Genomic DNA, 27,847 nt, shown 5'->3' with positions numbered 1-27,847 from the left:
AAAAATCTTTTGAGTTATCAAGATGAAACTCGGACGACTTCTCATACGCTAGGCTGCTGCGGTGGCCCTTAGGGTGCTTTCACACTGTGTTCAGGCACCCATTCAGTGGGTCTGTCAGAAATTACGTTCGAACCCCCTGCCCCGCAAAATGGGATTCAGGCATATGCTCTGTTGGGGCCATAGACTAAAACGATGCAGATGCACTTTATTTATTGTGTTTGTACTATAATGTGTAACGTATGTAATGGTTTCTAAAATCGAATAATCAATAAAAAGGATCTGATTTAAAAAAAGAAAATGCACTTTGTTATGCGTAATCTTCTGACATATACACCTACTAGAGGCGACACCCTGACGCAGTCCGTTACATCTGAGTGTCCACCTCCAGTAGGCGTAGAATCCAGAAACTGATGCACGGCAGAGCGCACGTTCACTCTGTCTGCATTATTAAAGTCTATGGCCCTGTCCGTGGATACGTCTAAATCCCGATTTGCTGGGAGTTCAGACATAAGCCCAACGGAGCCACTGAACGGGTGCCTAAACACAGTGTGATGAGGGGCCCTTAATCTGCAGACAGGCTACTTACTTGCAATGCACAATGTTTTACATTCTCATTGGATGTCAATGGGGTTTATTAAAAAAAAAAAACACTCATAGTATACTGTGCTTTGCCTGTGAAATTTCGTTATCACTTTGTACACTGTGCAAAAAACAGTTACAATGTACTGAACTGTTATTTTCTCCGATAACACATTATTTGCAGGGATAATGTACAAAATGAAATCACAGCACAGAGAACATACAATCTCACAGCAATAGGGATTGTGAGTTCACGACCAAGGGATAATTGATACCACAGTGTGCGTACACACAGCAGGAGGTTTCGGAGATGTAGCCTACAAGTCTGCATGACATCTATATTGTGCTACAGAAGAATATATTACTCTGCGTCGTTAATTCTACAATCCAATACACTGCAGGAAGAAATAACGTGTACGTGTGTGTGTGTGTGTGTGTGTGTGTGTGTGTGTGTGTGTGTGTGTGTGTGTGTGTGTGTGTGTGTGTGTGTGTGTGTGTGTGTGTGTGTGTGTATCCTGCACCCTTCTGCCATACAACAGATATCCTAGATTAGTTCAGGATTGTGCTTGAGTAAAAATGAAGAAATACGGTCATTAGCAAACTGCAGGTCACAAGAAGTGCACACTATTAAAACGGTTACATATTAAAAATTTAATCATATTTGCACTGCCAAGAAAGGGGAAAATAATATAAAAATAAAAATGCCAGTTATTTCCAAAAGCCATTTCTGTTTAAGGTGGGTTGACGTAATGCAGTGTCATATTTCCTCCATATAAATATGCTCCCTCATTTATAGTAGCACATACAGGTCCGGGATAATGATGGTCAGATGACAGTTTATATTAGGATCAGACAAGCTGGAATGACAGATCGCTGCCCGATCATCCCCCGACGAGGGAAAGATCAGAGGTCTTAAATAGGACAGTCATAAACATGAATTTCCTGGTCGTCTCCCGCAGACACAATTTTCGATCCATTTCTATTGTACTGTACACCCCAAACCTAAGAGGAAAACACAGGAGTCATGTTTGGTAAAATACCGTAACTACTAGGTACGGAAAGAATTACTTTTTTTTTTTTGCAAAAACCATTCGTCCATAGTAAAAGATTTTTTTTTTCTTTTTTTTTTTAGAATAAAAAGACTAGTAAGTGATTGTTAATGGCCACTGTTACAGTCTTTTATAGACACCTATAATTATCGGTATCTGCTCACACTCGTGTCTACAGCATCTGTTATCGTACACCTTCCACTTAAATGATGAGTAATCTTCAGAACGGACCCCCTTGTAATGTGCATAGCTGGGCGACACTACTGATGGAAGTTTACTACTTTGGGCCATTGGGTTGGTGTTAACACAAATAATTGCTTCTTATTGTAATTTACTTTGCAAAAAAACTGTGGCCCCCAAGAGCGGTGCGGCCCCAACAATGTGAACATAATAAAGATTTCTCCTACGCCTCATTGGGGGACACAGGACCATGGGTGTATGCTTGCTGCCACTAGGAGGACACTAAGTAGACAGAAAGATTAACTCCTCCTCTGCAGTATACACCCCTTCACTGGATACAATTTCAACCAGTTCTTGCTTAGTGTCTTAGGAGGCACTTGGGTCTTTTTTCCCAGACCCCAACTTTATTTTAATTTTTGATTTTTTAATTTTATGTAAATTTTTAATTTTTTATTTAACGGAGTGAAGGGGGCGACGGGTCCTTTTTTTCATAGGGTCCGCTCTCCCCCGAACCAACAACAGGCGAGCACGGCGAGTATACCTCCCCGTCCCTCTCCTGCGACGTATGGCGCACGAAAAGTTTGCGCCAGGGCAACAGTTCCTCTTGGTCCCGATTTCCCCCAACTCCCTCCAGGACCCTGCATTACAGCAATGTAATCTGGAGAAGAATGCAGTCCGGAGGGGATGTTGTGCCGCAGCCCCCTCTGCTACAGCAGCGTGATGCATCAGGGGCCTCTCCATCCCCATCCAGGGTGCATGGATTGAGTTCACATCCTCACAGAAGCGCCCGCAGACCTGTGAGAACCGGGACGATGGCGGCTGTAAGTACCTTCAGGGGACTCCCCCCTGCTCCCCCTTAGCGTTAGCGATGCGGTCCGGGTCCCCAGGGAGAGGCACCGCCGACCGGGGGTCGGTGGTGCTTGGCGGCGCTCCGTCGCGGCCGCCGCCGCACATCGTCGGCAGGCCCCAAAAATTTAGTCCCCGGCTTCTTCAGCCGGAGTAGGCCGCAGTGGGAAAAATCTCCTCCCACGGCCGTAGCTCCGCCCCCTACATCGGCGCTTCTCGTCTGGGACGAGAGGCGCCCTCCAAATCTCGGGGGCCATATTTTCTCTTTCCCTGCACGGAGCCCTCGCTTCTACTGCGCTCCAAGGAGAAAAGAACCGCCATATCTCTCTCTGGGGACACAGACAGGACCGTGGGTAAGCTGTTTCAAGAAAGCTTAACCCCTTCTCTGCGTATACTGCCCGCTCTGTCCCCAAGGCACTATGTCTCAATCCAAGGAGACAAAAAAGGGTAACAAGAAGCACACAGTTTTTCACTGAATGTGCCACTTGCAATGCGGCCCTGCCTCGTGCCCACACTAGCCCTTTGTGTGCAGATTGCGTTTCGCCCTCTGTGCAGCCGCCCCTTGCCGACGCCGGTACTGTCGCCGATGCCGCAGCCGTCGACCCGGTAGAGCCTAGTCCCCCTGAGTGGGCAACCTCTCTGTCACGATCTGTGGCTTCCCTAGCCAGGGCAATTGACTCCCTCCGGGGCCCCCCTCCAGGTCGGACCGTGGAGGATTCAGACGACGGTATGGATTCGTCTACCGGCAGGGGGCGTACCCGGTCACTTTCTACCCGGGGCTCGAGAAAACGTGTTCACGTTTCATCCCCTGACCATGAGCTAGCAGGCCCTTCAGTACCTGCAAGCTCCGCTTCCAGGTCCCCTTCCCCAAACTCGGATGACTCTGAATATGAGTCCGACATTTCCTGCGTTCAGGACCCCCCCTCCTTCCAAGAGTCTCTCGACTCTCTCATTGAGGCGGTAAACCAGACCCTGAAGGTGACTGAGGACTCCTCATCGGAACCCGAACATGTGGTGTCTTTCAAAAAAACTAAACGTGTTAAAAAGGTTTTTGTCACTCACCCTCACTTTAAAGAGATTGTACAAAAACATAGGGATCGCCCAGATAAACGCTTCATAGGACAAAAGTCCATCGAGGCCAAATACCCTTTTTCTCGGGAATTAGTCAAAGACTGGCTGCAGTCTCCTTCGGTGGACCCTGCTGTGTCACACCTCGCGTCCAAGACCATCCTGTCTCTTTCGGACGGTTCCTCCGTTAAGAATCCCTCCGATCGCCAGATTGATTATCTGGCTCGCTCCGCCTTCGAGGCCACAGGAGCGTCTCTCTTCCCATCCTTTGCCGCCTCTTGGGTGGCTAAGGCTATGGTCTCTTGGACCGAGACTCTTTCCTCTAACATCCAAGCCAGTGATTTACCTCCAGAAGCCAGCATCCTGGTTAACCAGATAGCGGAGGCCGGAGACTTCATAGTCAACGCCTCTATGGACGCAGCCAATTGCGCTGCACAGGCAGCCGCCAATGCAATCTCCATCAGGAGAGCCCTGTGGCTCAGGGATTGGCGAGCAGATTCGGCTTCTAAACGTTCTCTAACAGCCCTACCTACCTTACCAGGCTGGTCGGTTATTTGGAGAAAAATTGGACCAAATGATCTCGGATGCTACCGGAGGGAAAAGTAAATTTCTCCCCCAGCAAAAGCCTACCCGGCCCTTTCGGTACCAGCAGCAACCTCCATTTCGGCCTTTTCGGCCCAATACCAACTGGTCTTTCACATCCTCTACCCCCGCATCAGGACGAGGTTCGCGCGGTGGCCGAGGCACCCAGGTCTCTTACAGACCTAATCGTAACTGGAGACCCAGGCCTAAACCTCCCGGATCTAAGGGATCCGCATCCCATGGATCCTCCGCCCAATGACTCCTTGCATCATCCGGTGGACTCCAACAAAGTAGGCGGACGTCTACTCTTGTTCCGTCAAGCCTGGCTCTCAGTCGTTTCCGACGAGTGGGTCAGAGAACTGGTGTCCACCGGATACAAAATAGAATTTTCCTCCCTCCCCCCTACACGCTTCTTCCAGTCTTGCCCTCAAAGGTCAAAGGCCACAGCGTTTCTCCAGGCAATTCGGGCACTACAAAGGGACGGAGTCATTATTCCAGTCCCCCTAGAACAAAGATTCAAGGGTTTCTATTCGAATCTGTTCGTGGTCCCAAAGAAGGACGGATCACTACGTCCGATCCTAGACCTGAAGCTACTAAACAAATTCATAAAAATCCGACACTTCAGGATGGAATCCCTCCGTTCTGTGGTCGCGTCTATGGAAAAGGGAGAATTCCTGGCATCCATAGACATCAAGGATGCCTACCTGCACATACCGATCTTCCCTCCGCATCAGCAGTTACTTCGCTTCGCCTTTTGCGGGGAACACTTCCAATTTGTGGCCTTGCCCTTCGGTCTCGCCACCGCTCCCAGAGTTTTCACGAAGGTCATGGCGGCCGCCATGGCCATTCTTCATTCCAGGGGAGTGGTGGTAATTCCGTACTTGGACGACCTACTGATAAAGGGTCCTTCCTACCCAGCGTGCGAAGAGTCCGTCGTTCTCACGGTGGATACTCTTTCTCGCCTGGGATGGAAGATAAACTTCGAAAAATCTTTTCCAATTCCGGCTCAACAAATCTCCTTCCTGGGGATGATACTGGACACTTCCCGCGGTCTGGTCATACTCCCTCAAGACAAGGCTTTAGCCTTGCAGCAGGGAGCCCAGCGTCTTTCTCGTCCAGTATCCCACTCCATTCGCGCCAGCATGCGAGTTCTCGGGCAGATGGTAGCGACCATAGAAGCGGTCCCATTTGCGCAGTTTCACCTCCGTCCCCTGCAGCATGCGCTACTGTCGGCTTGGGACGGCAAACCTTCCTCCCTCGACCGCCGTTTCATCCTGTCCCCTCGGGTCAGGAAGACCCTCAGGTGGTGGACGCTGAAGTCCTCCCTATCCCAGGGAAGGTCCTTTCTCCCAGTACGGTGGCTGGTGGTGACCACCGATGCCAGTCTCATAGGCTGGGGAGCGGTCTTCAACCATCACACAGCCCAGGGGCGGTGGTCCATTCAAGAGTCTCGCCTTGCCATCAATATCCTCGAGATTCGAGCTATCAGGCTAGCTTTGGTCCAGTTTCACCGACTTCTGGCAGGTCATCCAGTCAGAATCCAGTCCGACAACGCCACGGCAGTGGCATACATCAACCGTCAGGGCGGAACTCGCAGAAGGACGGCCATGCGCGAGGTGTCTCACATCCTCCATTGGGCGGAGTCGAACCATTCGCCCATCTCGGCGATCCACATTCCAGGTGTGGAAAATTGGGTGGCGGACTTCCTCAGCCGCCAGGGCATCGCCTCCGGAGAGTGGTCCCTCCACCCGGAGGTCTTCCAGCAGATTTGCCATCGCTGGGGGACCCCGGATGTGGATCTCATGGCTTCCAGGATGAACAACAAGGTTCCTCAGTTCCTTGCTCGGTCCCTCGACCCACGGGCCCTCGGAGTAGACGCCCTGGTCCTGCCTTGGCACCAATTCCGCCTCCCGTACATTTTTCCTCCTCTTCCCCTACTACCGAGGGTCATCAAAAAGATCAGGGCAGAGGGGGTACCAGTGATTCTCGTCGCGCCAGACTGGCCGCGTCGGGCATGGTACGCCGAGCTGGTTCAGCTGGTAGCCGACGTCCCCTGGCGGCTTCCAGATCGCGCGGATCTTCTTTCACAGGGCCCGATTTACCACCAGAACTCAAGGGGCCTGTCTTTGACGGCCTGGCCGTTGAGTCCTGGATTCTAGGCCAAGCGGGTTTCTCTCCCAGAGTGTCCTCCACCATGATCAGAGCTAGGAAACCTGTTTCCATGCGTAGTTACCACCGTACCTGGCGAATTTTTTTCTCATGGTGCGAGGCACAGGGACGATCTCCTCTAGCATTTTCTATTCCTTACATACTGGAGTTTCTTCAGTCCGGATTAGAGTCGGGACTTGCCCTTAGCTCCCTAAAGGGTCAGGTTTCGGCATTGTCAGTCCTTTTCCAGCGGAAGATTGCCAATAGGTTGCCGGTGAAAACTTTCTTCCAGGGAGTTTCCCGTGTGGCGCCTCCCTACAAGTCACCCTTGGATCCGTGGGATCTCAACTTAGTTCTCGGAGCTCTTCAGGAGACTCCCTTTGAACCGTTACAGGACGTTTCCTTGACCTTCCTTTCTTGGAAGGTAGTCTTCCTAGTAGCCGTCACGTCCATCAGAAGGGTCTCGGAGTTGGCTGCGCTCTCCTGCCGTCCTCCCTTTCTAATTTTTCATCCGGACAAGGCGGTATTGAGGACCTCTCCCACCTTTTTACCCAAGGTCGTCTCTCCTCTTTCCACCTCAATGAGGAGATTGTTCTGCCTTCGTTTTGCCCGGCACCTGTCCATCGCATCAAAATGGCTCTACACACTCTTGATGTGGTGAGGGCTCTTCGTCGGTACGTCTCAAGGACGGCTCCCTTCCGCACGTCAGACGTCCTGTTCGTACTTCCAGAGGGGCCCAGGAAGGGTTCTCCTGCTTCAAAAGCCACTCTGGCAAAATGGATTCGGTCAGCCATTCAAGAATCCTATCGTGTCAAAGGTGTTCCTATCCCAGCTGGGATCAAGGCTCATTCTACTCGGTCGGTGGGCGCCTCGTGGGCCATTCGACACCAGGCGTCAGCACAGCAGGTCTGCAAGGCTGCGACGTGGTCCAGTTTGCACACTTTTACCAAGCATTACCACATTCATTCTATCTCTTCTGCAGACGCCGCCCTTGGTAGGCGCATTCTGCAAGCGGCAGTTCCTTGAGCCGTAAGCCAGTGGTACATGGGGTATTAGCATATTGCTCCCCACCCAGGGACTGCTTTTGTACGTCCCATGGTCCTGTGTCCCCCAATGAGGCGTAGGAGAAAAGGAGATTTTTGTTTACTTACCGTAAAATCTTTTTCTCTGAGCCACTCATTGGGGGACACAGCACCCACCCTGTTAGCCTGTTTTGGCTTGTTGTTACTTCTTTGGTTTTGACATAGTTGTCTTTGTTCATGCTCCTACTGCTTTACTACCGAACTGGTTGAAATTGTATCCAGTGAAGGGGTGTATACTGCAGAGGAGGAGTTAATCTTTCTGTCTACTTAGTGTCCTCCTAGTGGCAGCAAGCATACACCCATGGTCCTGTGTCCCCCAATGAGTGGCTCGGAGAAAAAGATTTTACGGTAAGTAAACAAAAATCTCCTTTTCAGTGACCGTGTTACTGATTATAGTCTAACCCTGCTCACTCTAAGTAAAACCTTAACGTGGCCATACACCCCAGGCAGCTAGCTGTTAGCGGACCACTACTCCTCCTAACCCCTTTTTTTTTTTTTTTTTTTTTTTAACGGTCTTTGGCTTGATCTCAAGCCACGGTGACTTGATGGATGAAAGATCTGTAGCTAGATCAATCTTGTTCAAGCCTAGATAGGTCCACCAGGGTCTTCTAACCCCTCATACATATACACAATTAGCCACTTAAATGTATTATTCCTAATGGGGAGAGGGGTATAAGCCACAGCCAGATTGGTCTGGTAAAGATTCAGCTTCCTAGACAGCAAACAATTGGGCATGTTCTGTATATTCCATTGGGAAGAGGACTCTAGAAACTAAAGATTGGTCTATCCTGCTGAAATAATCTGGTTTGGTCGACATTTGTCTAACAGGCATGGCCATCTTCACTGCACACAGTTCCATTAATGTTACACATAATATCTGTATTAATGCCTTATCATGCCCATACACCTGAGATACCTGTCAGCCACCTCTCCCAACGCCTCCGTACACAAGAACAGTCACCTCGTTGAGTATTCATGTCTTTTCAATGGAGAAATGGTATAAAGTTGATGCCAGACATCTCCGACAACAGGATATTTCCCACAAGAGTAGGAGAAAAGAAGTATCAGGATTTTAATTTAAATTGCCCAATCTTTATATCTCCCGACATCATCTGAATGGGGAAGGGCGGGGGGCTGAAGGCTGCTCATACACATCTGATGTTTGATAGACGCTGCTGAAATCAGAAGTTTCAGCTGACTACAAGACATCATATCTCAGGTGTCAGGAATCTGAGGTCTGGGGGCCACATGCACTCCTCAATGACATGTGTGGGCCCCCCCCCCCCCAACTCTGGTGACAATCGTGCTTATCTGTAGGCTGCCCTCCTTTTTTCCCTAGACAAGAGAGAAGTGGTGCACACTGCGAAAGCTGGGGCTGTGAATACTAATGATGCACTGTTACCATCTCTGCAATCCTCATATTTGCAGAGAAGCCTCCTCTTGAGCCATGTATGAGACTTCAGAAAGGAGAGGACGTAGCCGTAGTGATGAATACGGCCATCTTCATTGTATTTTATAGGAGTAGGCCATTTAGCAACTCACATTAACTAAAACGGAGAAAACTGCTGGTATGCACAGACCCTTACTTTCTGGAGTGCAACCTCCATTCTCCTAAATTGTGAGAGTCCTAGAAGTGGAAAAGCTCCAATCACACTTTTATTGCATATACTTGTGATATGTCATTCATGTGTCTCAGTAATTAACTTTAATGTTTTATTCCGGCCATTAAAGGAGTTGTCGGGTGTTTTGCTATAAATCTGCAGTCAATATATAAGGCTATGTGCACACGTTCAGTATTTTCACGTTTTTTTTTTGCTATAAAAACGCGAAAAAAACGCTTACATATGCCTCCCATTATTTTAAAGTGTATTCCGCATTTCTTGTGCAAATGTTGCATTTTTTTCCGCGAAAAAAATCGCATCGCGGAAAAAAAAGCAACATGTTCATTAAATTTGCGGAATTGCGGGGATTCCGCACACCTAGGAATGCATTGATCTACTTACTTTCCACATGTGGCTATGCACACCATGCGGGAAGTAAGCAGATCATGTGCGGTTGGTACCCAGCGTGGAGGAGAGGAGACTCTCCTCCACGGACTGGGCACCATATAATTGGTAAAAAAAAAAATAAAAATAAAAAATAGTCATATACTCACCTTCGATGGCCCCGGAGTCTTCCCGCCTCTCAGGTGCACGCTGCTGCTTCCGTTCCTATAGATGGTGTGGTGAAGGACCTGCGATGAACGGACGCCGCTGAGGAGTTCGGCTGTCTGCAGAGGGTGAGTATAACCATTTTTTTTTTTTTATTATTTTTAACATTCTATCTTTTACTATTGATGATGCATAGGCTGCATCTATAGTAAAAAGTTGGTCACACTTGTCAAACAGTATGTTTGACAAGTGTGACCAACCTGTCAGTCAGTTTTCCAAGCGATGCTACAGATCGCTTGGAAAACTTTAGCATTCTGCAAGCTAATTTCGCTTGCAGAATGCTAAAAAAAAAAGGGAAAAAAAACAACAAAAAAAAATAAAATAAAAAATGCAGATTTCTTGCAGAAAATTTCCGGTTTTCTTCAGGAAATTTCTGCAAGAAATCCTGACGTGTGCACATACCCTAAAGCCTTTGAATCATTCTAGCGTGCATTGCACACTGTCAGGATTCTCTGTCGTCTGCAGCAAGGCCGTGTGGTCACGTATACGGCAAATATGCGATTTGCATACATGCGGCCAGATACAAACTAGATGAGTCTGGTCTCGCTCAATACAAGTGAGAAACAAACGACAATTAACACAGTGTGAAGTAGTATGAAAATAAAAAGATCTACTTTGTGTTACCTGTTCTTGGTGGTCAAAGAAAGTATGTACACATGTTCTGCTGGCAACGTCCCAGACCTTTACACTTTTATCAGATGAGCTAAAAAGAGATGATAGATGTATAATATTTCCCCATCAGCCACAGATCTCCTACAGATATGTGCTGTATACAGAGACATGTCACCAATGCGTCCTACCTAGAGACAAAGTGAGCGTCATCAGGAGAGAAAGCCACATTCAGCACCCAGGAGCCGTGTCCACTGAGCGTTCCGGCCAAACTGGCGTGTTGCCTAACACAAAAAATACAGATATAATGCATTGGCTTACATTCATTTATTCTGCTATATTTATGATTCCAACCTATTAAAGGGAATGTGTCAGCAGGTTTATACTAGTTACATAGAGGCTGAAAGCTCAGCAGCTTGCTCTAGTTTCCATACAACCAATGTTTTATCAGCAGAAAATTACTAGGTGTGGCGTGTAAGACAGCCCAGCTAATCTACGTAACCCAGCCCCCACCACTGATTGGCAGCTTGTTGACAATGTACAGTGTACGCAGGAAGCTATCAATCAAAGGTGTGGACAGAGTTATACACAGCTCAGCATTCTGGCTACTGCTACTGGTCCAGCAGATATAAAACAGGGATTCTATCAAACCTACACCAAGTAGCCGAGTAGGTGACACATTGCTAAAACCAGGCTGTCTGCCCCTACATCATGCTGCGCTCGGATTGCATGGCATAAAACTCCCTTTAAGTTGTTTAGATTCCATGTATGCAATCTTGATCGTTAAATTAGTTGATAATTGTTCTTAGCTCTCAGATAAGCAAGTATTAACGCTAATTCATAATGAAATTATTAGTTATGCAATTTCATCATTGATTCTTTAAAGCATCTCCAAACATGAAGCTACAAAGAGACTAACAATTATAATGATCATGGACAAGATGATGCAAACAAAAGGAATAGCAATAAGTTATAAAAGAAAACATTCCAGCTATAAGAGGCAGCAACTCACACATCATAGATCTTGATATATCCATCATCTGATCCTGTAACTAGCAGTTGAGAATCCGGAGAGAAAGTAAGGGATCTGATAGGCATAGCATGACCTGATGAGGGGGAAATTTAAATAAAAAGGTAATCCCATGCTGCACATTTTTTTTTAAAGAGAAAACTATAAAAACACAAAGATTTATCACCAGGGAAAAAATAAATGTCAAAATTTTGATTCATCTTTTAAAGACCAGGGCTCATTGAAGCCTCTGTATTGTGAAACTTTGTTTTTTGGAATGATGAGATAGAGATAACTTTTAATTTGTTAGTCCATTTGGTAGTTTGCATATACTAAACTACTGCCCAAAATAATACAAATTAGCTCCTGTGAATAGTGATGGGCAGTTATGGCATATTAATAAGATTTGCTTTTAGTGACCTTAATTCCCTGAGGGGGTAAAGAGCAAATGGAAAATTTTAGGCTATGTGCACACGTTGTGGATTTGGCTGCGGATCCGCAGCTGTTTTCCATGCAGTTTACAGTACCATGTAAACCTATGGAAAACCAAATCCACAGTGCACGTGATGCGGAAAATACCGAGCAGAAACGCTGCGTTGCATTTTCCACAGCATGCCAATTCTTTGTGCGGATTCTGCAGCGGTTTACACCTGCTCCTCAACAGGAATCCGCAGGTGGAATCCGCACAAAAACCGCAGGTAAAACGCAGTGCGCTTTACCTGCAGATTTTGCAAAAACTGTGCGGAAAAATCCGCACACAAATCCGCAACGCATGCACATAGCCTTAGATCTGACTCGCACATCTGTGTTTCGGGTCTGTTTTGCATGGGCTGACCTTGGGTTTTCTGACCCAAACTCGACAGCCATTGATCTACACAAATGATGCAGACGAGCTCGGGTGAGGAGTCTCACAGCCGGTCTGTGCATTGCAGTCCATAATCGGACTACGAACCACCGATGTGTGAATCCGGCCTTACATTAGCTGTAAATGAGCTGGGTGATAACAGGTCATTCTCAATCTGGACCTTTAGGGACTATTGAGTCAGACAGCCGACCGGTCAAATGAGCTTCTATGTGGCATTATTAACCCCTTCCCGACCCATGACGCCACATAGGCGTCATGAAAACCCGTGCCAATCCGACCCATGACGCCTATGTGGCGTCATGGAATGATCGCGTCCCTGCAGATCGGGTGAAGGGGTTAACTCCTATTTTACCCGATCTGCAGGGAGAGGGGGAGTGGTACTTCAGCCCAGGGGGGGTGGCTTCACCCCCCCATGGCTACGATCGCTCTGATTGGCTGTTGAAAGTGAAACTGCCAATCAGAGCGATTTGTAATATTTCACCTAAAAAACTGGTGAAATATTACAATCCAGCCATGGCCGATGCTGCAATATCATCGGCCATGGCTGGAAACACTAATGTGACCCCCCCCACCCCACCGATCGCCCCCCCAGTGCTCCGTTATAGGGTCCGGTCCCCTCCGTCCGCCTGCCGGCTCCCCCGTCCTGCTGTCCGCTCCCCCGTCCTCCTGCCCGCTCCCCCCCTGCTCCTATGTCACCCCCCCGTGCTCCGACGCCCCCCCCATGCCCCGATCTCCCCCCCCTTATACTTACCGAGGCTCCCGGTCCCCGTCCGCCTCCATCATGGGCGCCGCCATCTTCCAAAATGGCGGGCGCATGCTCAGTGCGCCCGCCGGCCGGCAGATTCATTAGAGGTACATTTTGATCGCTGTGGTAGGTTCTATCACAGCGATCAAAATAAAAAAATAATAAATAAACCCCCCCCTTTATCACCCCCATAGGTAGGGACAATAATAAAATAAAGAAAATATTTTTTTTTCTTTTTCCACTAGGGTTAGGGTTAGAACTAGGGTTAGAACTAGGGGTAGGGTTAGGGTTACGGGTAGGGTTAGGGTTAGGGGTAGGGTTATGGCATGTGCACACAGAGCGGATCGGCCGCGGATCCGCAGCGGATCCGCAGCGGATCGGCCGCGGATCGGCAGCGGATCGGCAGCGGATCCGCCGCGGATCGGCCGCGGATCCGCAGCGGATCGGCAGCGGATCCGCCGCGGATCCGCAGCGGATCGGCAGCGGATCCGCCGCGGATCGGCAGCGGATCCGCAGCGGATCGGCAGCGGATCGGCCGCGGATTGGCAGCGGATCCGCAGCGGATCGGCAGCGGATCGGCAGCGGATCGGCAGCGGATCGGCAGCGGATCGGCAGCGGATCCGCCGCGGATTGGCAGCGGATTGGCCGCGGATCGGCAGCGGATTGGCCGCGGATCCGCAGCGGATTGGCCGCTGCGAATTCGAAGCAGTTTTCCATCAGGTTTACAGTACCATGTACACCTAAGGAAAACCAAATCCGCTGTGCCCATGGTGCGGAAAATTCCGTGCAGAAACGCTGCGTTGTATTTTCCGCAGCATGTCAATTCTTTGTGCGGATTCCGCAGCGTTTTACACCTGTTCCTCAATAGGAATCCGCAGGTGAAATCTGCACAAAAAAACACTGGAAATCTGCTGTAAATCCGCAGGTAAAACGCAGTGCCTTTTACCTGCAGATTTTTCAAAAATCATGAGGAAAAATCTCACACGAATCCGCAACGTGGGCACATAGCCTTAGGGTTAGGGTTGGAATTAGAGTTAGGGTTGGAATTAGGGCTAGGGTTTGAAATAGGGTTAAGATTAGGCTTGTGGTTAGGGTTACGGATAGGGTTAGGGGTGTGTTGGGGTTACAGTTGTGGTTAGGGTTGGGATTAGGGTTACGGTTGGGATTAGGGTTAGGATTAGGGTTGGAATTAGGGTTACGGGTGTGTTGCGGTTAGGGTTGTGGTTAGGGGTGTGTTGGGGTTAAGGTTGTGATTAGGGTTATGGCTACAGTTGGGATTAGGATTAGGGGTGTGTTGGGGTTAGTGTTGAAGTTAGAATTGAGGGGTTTCCACTGTTTAGGCACATCAGGGGTCTCCAAACGCAACATGGCGCCACCATTGATTCCAGCCAATCTTGCGTTCAAAAAGTCAAATGGTGCTCCCGCCCTTCCAAGCCCCGACGTGCGCCCAAACAGTGGTTTACCCCCACATTTGGGGTACCAGCGTACTCAGGACAAACTGGGCAACAACTGCTGGGGTCTAATTTCTCCTGTTACCCTTGCAAAAATAAAAAATTACTTGCTAAAACATAATTTTTGAGGAAAGAACAATTATTTTTTATTTTCACGGCTCTGCGTTATAAACTTCTGTGAAGCACTTGGGGGTTGAAAGTGCTCACCACACATCTAGATAAGTTCCTTCGGGGGTCTAGTTTCCAAAATGGGGTCACTTGTGGGGGGTTTCTACTGTTTAGGCATATCAGGGGCTCTGCAAACGCAACCTGACGCCCGCAGAGCATTCCATCAAAGTCTGCATTTCAAATGTCACGACTTCCCTTCCGAGCCCTGACGTGTGCCCAAACAGTGGTTTACCCCCACATATGGGGTATCAGCGTACTCAGGAGAAACTGGACAACAACTTTTGGGGTCCAATTTCTCCTGTTACCCTTGGGAAAATAAAAAATTGTGGGCTAAAAAATCATTTTTGAGAAAAGAAAAATTATTTTTTATTTTCATGGCTCTGCGTTATAAACTTCTGTGAAGCACTTGGGGGTTCAAAGTGCTCACCACACATCTAGATTAGTTCCTTGGGAGGTCTAGTTTCCAAAATGGGGTCACTTGTGCGGGAGCTCCAATGTTTAGGCACACAGGGGCTCTCCAAACGCGACATGGTGTCCGCTAATGATTGGAGCTAATTTTCCATTCAAAAAGCCAAATGGCGTGCCTTCCCTTTCGAGCCCTGCCGTGCGCCCAAACAGTGGTTTACCCCCACATATGGGGTATCATCGTACTCAGAACAAACTGGACAAAAACATTTGGGGTCCAATTTCTCCTATTACCCTTGGGAAAATAAAAAATTCTGGGCTAAAAATCATTTTTGAGGAAAGAAAAATTATTTTTTTATTTTCACGGCTCTGCGTTATAAACTTCTGTGAAGCACCTGGGGGTTATAAGTGCTCACTATGCATCTAGATAAGTTTCTTGGGGGGTCTAGTTTCCAAAATGGGGTCACTTGTAGGGGAGCTCCAATGTTTAGGCACACAGGGGCTCTCCAAACGCGACATGGTGTCCGCTAACGATTGGAGCTAATTTTCCATTCAAAAAGTCAAATGGCACGCCTCCCCGTGCACCCAAACAGTGGTTTACCCCCACATATGAGGTATCGGCATACTCAGGAGAAATTGCCCAACAAATTTTAGGATCCATTTTATCCTGTTGCCCATGTGAAAATGAAAGAATTGAGGCTAAAAGAAATTTTGTGTGAAAAAAAAGTACTTTTTCATTTTTGCGGATCAATTTGTGAAGCACCTGGGGGTTTAAAGTGCTCACTATGCCTCTGGATGAGTTCCTTGGGGGGTCTAGTTTCCAAAATGGGGTCACTTGTGGAGGAGCTCCAATGTTTAGGCACACAGGAGCTTTCCAAACGCGACATGGTGTCCGCTAACGATGGAGATAATTTTCCATTCAAAAAGTCAAATGGCGCTCCTTCCCTTCCGAGCCTTACCATGTGCCCAAACAGTGGTTTACCCCCACATGTGAGGTATTGGTGTACTCAGGAGAAATTGCCCAACAAAATTTAGGATCCATTTTATCCTGTTGCCCATGTGAAAATGAAAAAATTGAGGCTAAAATAATTTTTTTGTGAAAAAAAAGTACTTTTTCATTTTTACGGATCAATTTGTGAAGCACCTGGGGGTTTAAAGTGCTCACTATGCTTCTAGATAAGTTCCTTGGGGGGTCTAGTTTCCAAAATGTGGTCACTTGTGGGGGAGCTCCAATGTTTAGGCACACGGGGGCTCTCCAAACGCGACATGGTGTCCGCTAAAGATTGGAGCCAATTTTTCATTAAAAAAGTCAAATGGCGCTCCTTCCCTTCCGAGCCCTGCCGTGCGCCCAAACAGTGGTTTACCCCCACATATGAGGTATCAGCGTACTCAGGACAAATTGGACAACAACGTCCCTGGTCCAGTTTCTCCTTTTACCCTTGGGAAAATAAAAAAATTGTTGCTAAAAGATCATTTTTGTGACTAAAAAGTTAAATGTTCATTTTTTACTTCCATGTTGCTTCTGCTGCTGTGAAACACCTGAAGGGTTAATAAACTTCTTGAATGTGGTTTTGAGCACCTTGAGGGGTGCAGTTTTTAGAATGGTGTCACTTTTGGGTATTTTCAGCCATATAGAACCCTCAAAATGACTTCAAATGTGAGGTGGTCCCTAAAAAAAATGGTTTTGTAAATTTTGTTGTAAAAATGAGAAATCACTGGTCAAATTTTAACCCTTATAACTTCCTAGCAAAAAAAAAAATTGTTTCCAAAATTGTGCTGATGTAAAGTAGACATGTGGGAAACGTTATTTATTAACTATTTTGTGTCACATAACTCTCTGGTTTAACAGAATAAAAATTCAAAATGTGAAAATTGCGAAATTTTCAAATTTTTTGCCACATTTCCGTTTTTTTCACAAATAAACTCAAAAATTATCGACCTAAATTTACCACTAACATGAAGCCCAATATGTCACGAAAAAACAATCTCAGAATCGCTAGGATCCGTTGAAGCGTTCCTGAGTTATTACCTCATAAAGGGACACTGGTCAGAATTGCAAAAAACGGCAAGGTCATTAAGGCCAAAATAGGCTGGGTCATGAAGGGGTTAAAAGGGGTGTTCCAAAGGCAAAAAATTATATTACTCCTAACTCCTTATCTATTTTCTGATATATTTGGCTTTAAAAATTCCCTAACTACACGGTTTAGTATATATTTTTTTTTACTTCCTGTCCGAGGACGATTAGTTTTAGAGCTACCAGAGCATGCTGAAATACTCAAACGAAGCATCATCAGAGCAGGAGAAGAGTCTGCGGTCACTGTCACAGCCTCTGTCTCTTCCCTGAAAAGCTTCATCAGTGACGCTCGTTTCAAGGGCTGTGCTTGTCCCTGCGCTGTCCCTTGTGCGCAGTGTCTGCTCTGTTGTCGTCCTCGATGAACAGTAATAAGTCAGTGGTAGAGCGGTGTCAGAATACCAGGCATGAAGGAGACCAGCGCCACTCCAACAGATGAAGTCACTGGTCTCTGATGGGTGTTGACACCCCTCTGCTGCCACCGTATTACTATTTATCTAAGCAGACGCTGTGCACAGGGGACAGCGCGCAGGAAACAGTCCCTAAAATGAGTCACAAATGATGCATTTTTTCAGGGAGGAAGCAGAGGCACTGACAACTGAGCAGACGCTATGAACAGGGGACAGCGCACAGGAGACAGGGGACACAGGAAGGACAGCACTGCCTCTGAAATGGGCATCACTGATGAATCTTCTTTTCAGGGAGGGGGCAGGGGCTGTGAAAGTGGCCACAGCCTCTGCCTCCCACTGTCATGATGATACGTTTGAGTATACTAGGATGGCCTGGGGGCTCTCAAACAAATAAGACAGGAAGTTTAAAAAAATAAATAAAAATAATAATACAAAAAGTTAGTGTAGTCAGGGAAATTTTAAAGCAAGTATATTAGAAAATAGCTTATATTATGGCATTAAATAGATAGGCAAGAGGAAAAGGACTGCCTTCGGACCACCCTTTTGAGATACAGTTAGGCCACTTAAGCACTTATAGTATTTTCCTTTAGTTATGTGGCATATGTACATGGGTGCAAAACCCCACCCCCAAAAAAAACTACATTGTGTAGCAGTAACTGTAGATCAAAACTAATCTAAGCAGGTGAGTTGAGTTGGAGAAAAGAATACCAAACCTAAAAATCACAGTAAACAGGAGATAAACTAGTCCACACTGCTTGTCAAGTCGGCAGCAAGATCCTGAAACAAACAAATGGGTTGCAAAAATCCTTCAGAGAATGCAAGGGTTAATTTCCTGCTGGCAAAAGGCCGAGGGGACACAGCTTCCAAATATCACCATCCTGCAGCAGACAAGAGGGGGGGGAGGCTCCTGCTGCAGGCAGTTGTCTTAAGGTCAAACACACGATCATGGAAAGGGGGCTGGTAAATCTCCTGTGACAGATGTTTTCGTTTTTTTATATCAGCGCTAGACAAAATAGCTTTAACAGACAAGGAGATTTGGCGAGCTGTTATGGGAGCAATTATTGGGGGGGGGATTTTTTTCTCCTTTGTTTAATATTTCCTTCATTCAAACTGCTGAAAGACCATCTTACCTTCCAACGTGTGGAGAAGTTTCCCTGTGGCAATATCAAAGATATTGATAATGCCATCTATGGCACCGCTAGCCAAATACTTTCCGTCTGGGCTCTGTAGTTAAGAAAAGAAAAAAGGAGGGGGGAGAGTGATCAATATAATAACAAGCAAACAACACTAGTCTGACAGTCTAAAGAAAAGAACTTACATATGCAATACTAAGGATAAATTTGCCTCTGGTGTCCAGAGTGTATTCCTTTTTTCCAGTCTCTACTCCAAAGATATTCACTTTTCCTACATGACTTCCAGTAGCCAAATGCTGCGAGTCCGGTGAAAAGGCAACAGACCAGGCGTCCACTGGAGGGGCATACAGAGGTTAGACAATACATCTGGGCATGGAATGGAAGCTAATCGTCTTACACAGACTAAAACACTCAAAAGGTCAGTGAACCAAATGTCTTGTTCATACCTGGTCCAGCATCGATGGAACGGATCTGCTTGCCAAACTCCAAGTCCCATAGTCGGATGTGAGCATCTAATGAACTAGAGGCTGCAACGTTTCCATTAGGACTCACATTCACAGAAACCACCCCTAGCTGGTGGCCTTCAAGTGTCCATTGTAGTTCTAGGTGTTCATCAGACCTGCAGACGGAGAATCAACATATAAACTAATATTCCTGCGACCAAAAGTCATGCATGGGGTTTGATTACACTACCAAGCTTCACAACATTACCTGGTATATATGACCACTTTACCAATAAAATGAGGTCTCTATTACAAACAATACATGCATTGCTCCATATAAGGCTGTGCCCATGTTGCGGATTCGTGTGCGGATTTTTCTGCACCGTTTTTGAAAAATCCGCAGGTAAAACGCACTACATTTTACCTGCGGATTACCCACAGATTTCACCTGTGGATTCCTATTGAGGAGCAGGTGTAAAACGCTGTGGAATCCGCACAAAGAATTAACATGCTGCAAAAAAAATACAATGCAGCGTTTCCGAGCGGTATTTTCCGCACCATGGGCACTGCGGATTTGGTTTTCAATAGGTTTACATGGTACTGTACACCGCATGGAAAACTGCTGCGGATCCGCAGGGCCAACTCCGCAACGTGTGCACATAGCCTAAGACTAAGTAACCCACTGCTGGGACAGGCTGCAGTGAGAACTCCTTGGTAAGACAGTTCACAAACAAAAAAAGCTTAAAGTGTAATGCACTGAAGCTTTAAGGTGACTTTTCAGAGTGAGCAGTCAAGTGTGTACGCGAGGAATAGCACTATTTCTGGCCACTAATGACTTATATCTTGCATTATTAGCAGTATTTTCGCTTCGTGTGCTCTGCCTTTTTTGGCCTCCATAGGCACTGCAGACATTTGTTGACAGATGTTGGTAATTTTCGAGTTTCCCAAATTCACTTGGACAATTGATTTATAAAAAGAGTGTAATTATTATTTAAAGTCACAAGTGCCCCAGTATAGTCAGGTACAAAAAGTGAGGAATCTAAGCCTACACTTTCTAACCATGCAGGATATGGATCCTATCAACTTACCATTTCCAAACTTTCACCAAATCATCTAGGGAACCACTAATTACAGTTTCCGTCCCGTCATTTGTATTCTTCCCCCATGCTACAGACCATATGGCATCATTATGGGCTGGAAAAAAATATAAAATATACAAATAATACAAGTTCTAATAAGAGCTTATGATTGACAGTAGTTGTTCCATTAGGGCAATATGGAGGTCACAGATGAGTACAAACTTTGGGGAAATTATAAGGTTGCAGAGGCAACTGGACAGGCCTAACGCTGCATCTTTTTATGTCAATTGCAGATACGAGCAGAAATACTCTGAGGGAGATTTATTGCTAGAAAAGTAGGAATCTCTGACCCATACAGCGCTATCCCAGGCCATGTACTAGACATAAGATTATAATGGTATTTGGGAAGAGCTTGCTTATTACAGAGGCAAGTTCTGTCCTAACCATGGTTCTAACAGCCCAGACGGTCAGGTTCATAGATCCTCATCAAGCTGTTGGGACACTAGACCTGTGGTCGGGACTTGTGTGAACTCGGAGTCCAGATTGCTTCTCCACTATGAGCTTACCTTGCTCTTGCTTGTAGAGGATACTATACTGTAAGAAGACAAAAGACAACACCAAAATCAGTGACCTAAGATGTACCTCAACTACTGTGGTGTTATTAGTCTTCGAACACTACACTTTGTAAAAGGCATGTTCCATTGGACACCGCGAGAGCTGCACCAGAAAAATGCTCATGGTTTTACAGTGAAATGTCTTGTCCTTAGGGCTGTCCCACACGTCCAGATAATTCCGGTACCGGAATAAATCGGTACCGGAGTTATCCATGTCCGTGTGCCTGGGAACTCACGGAGGCCATACGTGCGGCACACGTGTGCCGCCCGTATGGCGAGTGGGTACCACACGGAGCGTGTGGTACCCACTCTGCATGGTGCTGAAGCTGCTGAAGCTGCGATTCATATCCTCTCTGCAGTAGCGTTTGCTGCAGAGAAAATATGAAGAATAGTGTTAAAAATAAAGATTAAGGTGTCCGCCGCCCCCCCACCCCCTGTGCGCCCCCCCGCTGGTCAGAAAATACTTACCCGGGTCCCCCGTCGGCTGTCGCTCCTTCCTGGTCTGGCCGCGGCTTCTCCTGCATGCGGTCACGTGGGGCCGATCATTTACAGTCATGAATATGTGGCTCCACCTCCCATAGGGGCGGAGCCGACTATTCATGATTGTAAATGATCGGCCCCACGTGACCGCATACAGTAAGCCGCGGCCAGACCAGGAAGGAGCGAGGGAGCGGGTAAGTATTTTCTGATCAGCGGGGGGGGGGCGCACAGGGGGTGGGGGGGCGGCGGACACATGGATCTTTATTTTTAACACTATTCTTCATATTTTCTCTATAGCAAACGCTGCTACAGGGAAGATATGAATACCGGCTTCAGCACCATGTGGGGGGGTCAGCGCTTACTGTAGCGCTGTCTCCTGCACGCACACGGACCCCAGACGGAGAATGTCCGTGTGTGGTCCGTGTTTTACGCGGACCCATTGACTCTATTGGGTCCGTGTAATACGTGCGCTCCCACGAACACTGACATGTCTCCGTGTTTGGCACACGGAGACACGGTCCGCAAAAAATCAATGACATCTGAACAGATGCATTGATTTTTATGGGTCTACGTGTGTCAGTGTCTCCGGTACGTGAGGAAACTGTCACCTCACGTACCGGAGCCACTGACGTGTGAAACCGGCCTTAAGATGTGTTTTCAGGCCACACTTTTTTTTTTTTCACCAGTAAAAACTGTAGCCAAAAAAACCTTATTTCAACATTGTGGATCTAACCAATGAAATTGCAATTTTTACTGTGCAGTGGAAACATAGCCTATCAAGAATCGACAGAGCTCATTCACACTGCAGCAGTATTTCCTGCCACTGGATGCTCATATGTGCATTAGCTATTTCCGATGTTCTAGTCCCCCACAGACTTGCCAGACCCCATTAACAATAATGACATCCATTGGGTATGTGCCATGGGGCCAATCATTTTACCAGAGGACTACACTTTTAAAAAATGGCGTAATTTGCACCAAATCTTTAATGTACTGATTCAACTCTGACACTACGTATTTAATCGTATGTCAAAACTTAGTACTCATTCAGATATCTGATTTTTGCTGGTATGTGAAAAAAAATAAATGGACCAATTTTCATATTTCAAGAAAGCTAAAACATTACAATATTTAAGCAATTGCTCCATCTCCTCCATTGCCGGCATTCTCTAATCGGACAGCACTGGGGTGACAGAGTGCAGTTCAATGTTTCACACCATCCATAGACTTGTATGGGTGCATGTGATCTGATTCTCGGATGCACTCGCAGCATGCTGTGATGCCAAATCGACATGATAAAATAATTGCAGATCTGTACTGCCCCATAAAATGTCACTGGTCAGAGTACTATCCGATAAAATGTCGCATAGCACTTGGCCGTGTTACACACTCATGTGACCAAGCCCTAAATGTGGTGCAAGTTTCACCAGCTCATCTTTTTGGTATGGTAGTAAAAGTCACAATGTTAGACATGAAAGGTAGATACTAATGTGCTAAATGTTGCATGTTAAAGATGACAATTTGTAAGACTTTTTTAATATCTTAAAGAGGACTTTTAACTAGTTTTTGCTCATAAATTGTACATTCATATTTCATTTTTAACTCCATTCCGTTGTGGAAATACAGGACAGCGAAATTACTGGTGCCTAACGTGTTCATTTTTTATCAATCAACTTTCCTTCAGCTCTATGGCTGTGTACTTTCATCTCACTATGATGCTGTTTAATAATCATAAAAAGGCGGCATCCGTAGGTAGGAGGAAATAGATGCTCACAGTTTTGAACAAAACTCAATGCCCATCTAGGTCAGGAACTGCATATCAGTGTGATATTTACCCGTCCTCAATCCTTTGCTGCTCTATTGATGATCCTCACTGTAAGGCTGGAGTCACACACAAAATTCTGTCTGATTTTGTCTGCCGAGAACCGCACAAATGTTCTCTGTATAGTGATCCGTATGTCATCCATGTGCAATGCCAGGATGCGTTTTTTCTCAAAAAAGTATCCGTGTGTCATCCGTATGTTGAGATTTTCTCACACTTGCAAAATGGGCAAATAATGGCTGAGCCTTTCCTGTCACCTGCTGAATGCCTGAGAATTTCTCGCAAGTCATGGTCCATGTGCTGTGCGATTTTTCTCACACCCATAGACTTACATTGGCGTTTCTAGGCTGAGATATGCGGACAATCGCAGCATGCTGCGATTTCACTCGCAAGCATAATACGGACGAGAAAAAAAAAACAGATGATGGGAGCTGCCCCATAGATTAACATTGGTCCGAGTGCTATGCGATTTTTTATCTCTTAGCACTCGTCCATATTAACCTGTAGTGTGACCCCGGCCTAAGGCTATGTGCCCTCATTACAGAAATGCTGTGGAAATGTCCGCAGCATTTCCGCAACTCCCTGCCGCGGGTAAAACGCATGCGGAATTCACATGCGTTTTCCCGCAAAACACAAGCATCGCTTGGAAAAGTGATTGACAGGTTGGTCAATCTTGTCAAGCATGGTGCTTGACAAGTGTGACCAACTTTTTTTACTATTGATGCTGCCTATGCAGCACGTTCCGTTCACATGGATGCTTTGCGCAAAGGACCTTTGTGATGTCATGATTGCGTGACGTCATCCCAGGTGATTTGCGCAATGCATCCCTGGGAACGGAAGCCGCCGCGTGCACCGCTGAGAGGCGGGAGGACTCCGAGGGCCATCAGAAGGCAAGTATTATCCCTATTTTTTTTTTTTATTATTTTTTTTTTCCACAGAAATATGGATCCCAAGGGCCTGGAGGAGAGTCTCCTCTCCTCCAGACCCGGGTACCATCCGCACATGAAGCGCTCACTTTACGCATGGTGGGCATAGCCACATGCGTAAAGTGAGCATTTCAATGCAATCCTATGGCTGCGGAATCGCTGCGATTCCGCAGAAATAATGAACAGGCTGTGGATTTTACCACTATGCGATTCCGCAGCATAGGCACAGCAACTGCGGAATCCCATAGGATTGCATGGGAATGTGGTTTTTAAGCTTTTTTTATGCGTTTCCACTGCAGGCAAAAAACGCGGCAGAAACGCATAAAAAACGCAACATGGGCACATAGCCTAAGCCAAAACCAGGAGTGGGTGAAAAAAAATGCACAAGTGGTGACGTGTTTCCATCATACTTTTCCTCCCTCTAGGCGCTGTTCCTGTCGCTTTCAAGACATGTTTTAACTGCTATTTACTTGCAGATTACAGTTGTATCTGCAGCTACACAGCGTTTCTGCCCTTAACAGGTTCCATTTAACGCCCCCTTTTTTCTTAAAAAATTTCATATATACAACAAAGCACAGATCTTAAAATTCCACTCAGCTCACATGGCTGTATCTTCCGTCACTGTGCACAACTAAGAACATACAATAATAACCCAGTGTTCATATTATTAGACTAGTGATTGTCATAGCAGCTACCTCTCGCACCCATCCATTATGAGCTGCACACAAAATTATTATCGTTCGCAATTTACAGATGTGAGAGGTGTCTTTTTTTTTGTTTGTTTTCATGTATACGGTCATCTCAACCCGGGATTAAAGGGGTTGTCCAGACATTTAACTATCCATGAGAAAGGTCATCAACATTCAATGTGGGAACAAGAGCTGTTCTACAGTGGCCACCACACACTGAATAACACTGGTTTGCTGCTACATTCCTATGTGTCACAGTCATTGATGGGGGATGCCAGATGCAAAACTCCCACCAGGGTTGCCAACTAGACTTAAAGGGAACCTGTCACCCCGTTTTTTCCGTATGAGATAAAAATACTGTTAAATAGGGCCTGAGCTGTGCATTACAATAGTGTATTTTGTGGACCCCGATTCCCCACCTATGCTGCCGAAATACGTTACCAAAGTAGCCGTTTTCACCTGTCAATCAGGCTGGTCTGGTCAGATGGGCGTGGTGTCTTGCCCCAGATCTTGCTTAGTTTTCCGTTGGTGGCGTAGTGGTGTGCACATGCCCAAGTCCAGAATCCACTGCACAGGGGAGGGAAAAGAGCGCAATCTGCACTATTCCCCTGGTGATCTTCCTGTGGCCGCGCATCTCTGCTTCAGGAAAACGGCCACCGCGATCTCCATCTGCGCACGCGCGGCATCCCACGGCCATTTTCCTGAAGCCCCGGGCAGCAGAGCGATCGATCTGCGCACGCGCGGCCACAGGAAGATCACCAGGGGAATAGCGCAGATCGCGCTCTTTTCCCTCCCCTGTGCAGTGGATTCTGGACTTGGCCATGCGCACACCACTACGCCACCAACGGAAAACTAAGCAAGATCTGGGGGAAGACACCACGCCCATCTGACCAGACCAGCCTGATTGACAGGCGAAAACGACTACTTTGGTAACGTATTTCGGCAGCATAGGTGGGGAATCGGGGTCCACAAAATACACTATTGTAATGCACAGCTCAGGCCCTATTTAACAGTATTTTTATCTCATACGGAAAAAACGGGTTGACAGGTTCCCTTTAATATCTTTTCCGGACATCCTCTCAAAATATCACAGAGACAATATTTTTACAGACACATAAAAGTGATTCATGTCTACGGACCATAATTTTGATTAAAAAAAAAAAAAAGGAGAAACATAAAAAAAGTTACAATAAAGAGTTCTTCAACATTTTCTGCCCTAAAACACTCAGAGCTTTAGGTGATTATTGATATCATGTAAATGCCCTATTCACCCGGCACAGCAGTCACCAAAGACGGTCAGTGGTCCCTGTGTGGTGCCCAGCGAGCAGCAGTGGGGGAGGGCAGCTTTATAACGGGGGAGGGCAGCTTTATAACACCATTTCTACGCTGTACAGTCCGGAGCGTTACCTGCGTGCTCATGTCCAGGCGTCACAATAAATGCTCTGAAAGACACAAGGAGGCCGGTTATTACCCGCCACACCCGCTCTCCCGCGCACTCAGCGCCGCTTTCCTTCTACCTGGATTTGTCGTTGCTATTAGCAGCTCACGAGCGCCGAGAGACATATAAGTCGCTGATTGATGACGTCACCACAGAACTTACCGGACGCTAGAGGAAAGCCAGCTCTATCACATGTCCCCACTCTAGGACATCACGTGACTATGAAGGGGCGTGGCTCGGGGCTGGTGATGGTGATGTGCGTGGCTGCGTCTTCTGTTCTCCGCCTACCGTCAGCTGCTGACTGACGCACTGTGTGAATATGACGGCAGGGGGCAGTGCTGTCCTGCAGAAGTAGAACTACCGTACGTTACTCAATACTCTGTGTCTGCATTATTTCTTTGTTTTAACCTCTTCATAACTGGGCAATTGTTTTTTTTTCCCATTTTAGCCTTTCTTTTTACCAAAATCCATAACTTTTCTATTTTGCTGTCATTGCAGCGGTGAAAATGCAGTTGCTCTTTTGGGCTTCGATGGCGTTCATTGTGAGGTGAATATTAGCTGACGAGAGTCTCCGGGTCCCTGCGATTACGACGACACCACAGTTGTCTAGGGGGTTGGGTTGTTTTTTTTGTATAGTTGTAATTTAAAAAAATAAAAATCAGAAGTTAAATACATTTTATTTGTGCCTCCATACTCTCAGATCAGTAACTTTTTTTTTTTTTGCGTCGATAGAGCCGGGTGAGATCTTGTTTTTTTGGATGGGGAACTGATATTTATTAATAACACTTTGGGGTACAAAAGATATATAAACAGAACATTTTATCATCGATAACCACTAAAAAAAACACGTTACTATTTCAGTGAAAAAATCCCAGTCCAATTGGCTTCGGGGTTACTTCAAGCGAGAATAAAGATTCTGGTCTCACACAAGGAAGGAGACAAGTAACGATAAATTCTGGTCATAAAAACGGTATCGTCATGTCCATCACGTGATCGGAGATATTTGCTCTATAGGGCTATGTTCCCATGATGAGTTTCTGATGCTGTTTTTTTTTTTTCCGAAAAAGTGTAATTAACTATTTTACTTACTGGGTAAAGAAATGGTGCAGAAAATTTGTAAGATCAAAAGCTCATTGTGAGGACGTAGCCTTACCTCCGTATGTTATGCATCTATTCTGCTGTAATCACTGGTTTGAAATCTCATTTTTAAATCCATCGATTGTGATTCAAATTTTGAAACAGAGGAACAGATCCGCGTCATCCTGCAGTAAAAGAGAATTTACTGTGATGGCTTGTTTCTACATGTATCAGTCTGTAACTTTAATCTGTCTCAATCCTAATAACCAGAAAGTCCACCTTTGTTTTGCTAAAGGAGTAAAATCAACTTGATGTTAAATCCTTTTTATATTTAACTGATCTATAAAAGACTGTAGTTGATGTTCTGTAATTTGCCAAATGGTGAAAACATCATGAGCAAGGCTGGTTTTAGACAAAGTGGGGCCATGGGCAAAAGTTTAAAGTGAGGCCCCAAATTCTAACATATTACATCATCACACAGAAACATTTTGTGTTGTATTTACATGCGCTGAGTTCAGGCCATTAAAAATGAGTGTGATCGACACTATTGAAGTCCTTCGACCTTGTTTCCCGGCCTCTTTACACAGGCTGAGGAATAATGATGGGGACAGATAGTCCTCGATACAGTATAATGCAGGTCCCATATATTACATATAGTATAATGCACTG

At 46.3% G+C, this 27,847-nt stretch overlaps 1 protein-coding gene across 3 annotated transcripts; it reads right to left on the bottom strand.

Annotated features, from left to right (window-relative positions):
* Positions 1-1,210: 1,210 nt before the first annotated feature.
* SKIC8 (SKI8 subunit of superkiller complex) lies at positions 1,211-26,345 on the bottom strand. Of its 3 annotated transcripts, none has more exons than XM_077297516.1 (11): positions 26,264-26,345; positions 26,071-26,105; positions 20,699-20,726; positions 20,142-20,247; positions 19,057-19,229; positions 18,796-18,944; positions 18,608-18,701; positions 11,366-11,459; positions 10,545-10,637; positions 10,369-10,447; positions 1,211-1,581 (listed from the first exon to the last, which is right to left on the bottom strand). In XM_077297516.1, the coding sequence occupies exons 2-11, from the start codon at positions 26,080-26,082 to the stop codon at positions 1,492-1,494; spliced, it is 918 nt and encodes a 305-aa protein (XP_077153631.1). In that variant the 5' UTR covers positions 26,083-26,105; positions 26,264-26,345; the 3' UTR covers positions 1,211-1,491. The 3 variants fall into 3 exon arrangements, with proteins under 3 accessions (XP_077153631.1, XP_077153630.1, XP_077153629.1); XM_077297515.1 differs by having other exon boundaries at positions 26,181-26,316; XM_077297514.1 differs by lacking the exon at positions 26,264-26,345 and having other exon boundaries at positions 26,071-26,259.
* Positions 26,346-27,847: the final 1,502 nt, after the last annotated feature.

The sequence above is a fragment of the Ranitomeya variabilis genome, chromosome 3 (genome assembly GCF_051348905.1).
Source record: "Ranitomeya variabilis isolate aRanVar5 chromosome 3, aRanVar5.hap1, whole genome shotgun sequence".
In the NCBI taxonomy this organism is placed as follows: Eukaryota; Metazoa; Chordata; class Amphibia; order Anura; family Dendrobatidae; genus Ranitomeya; species Ranitomeya variabilis.
This window is presented reverse-complemented; position numbering and strand designations above follow the sequence as displayed.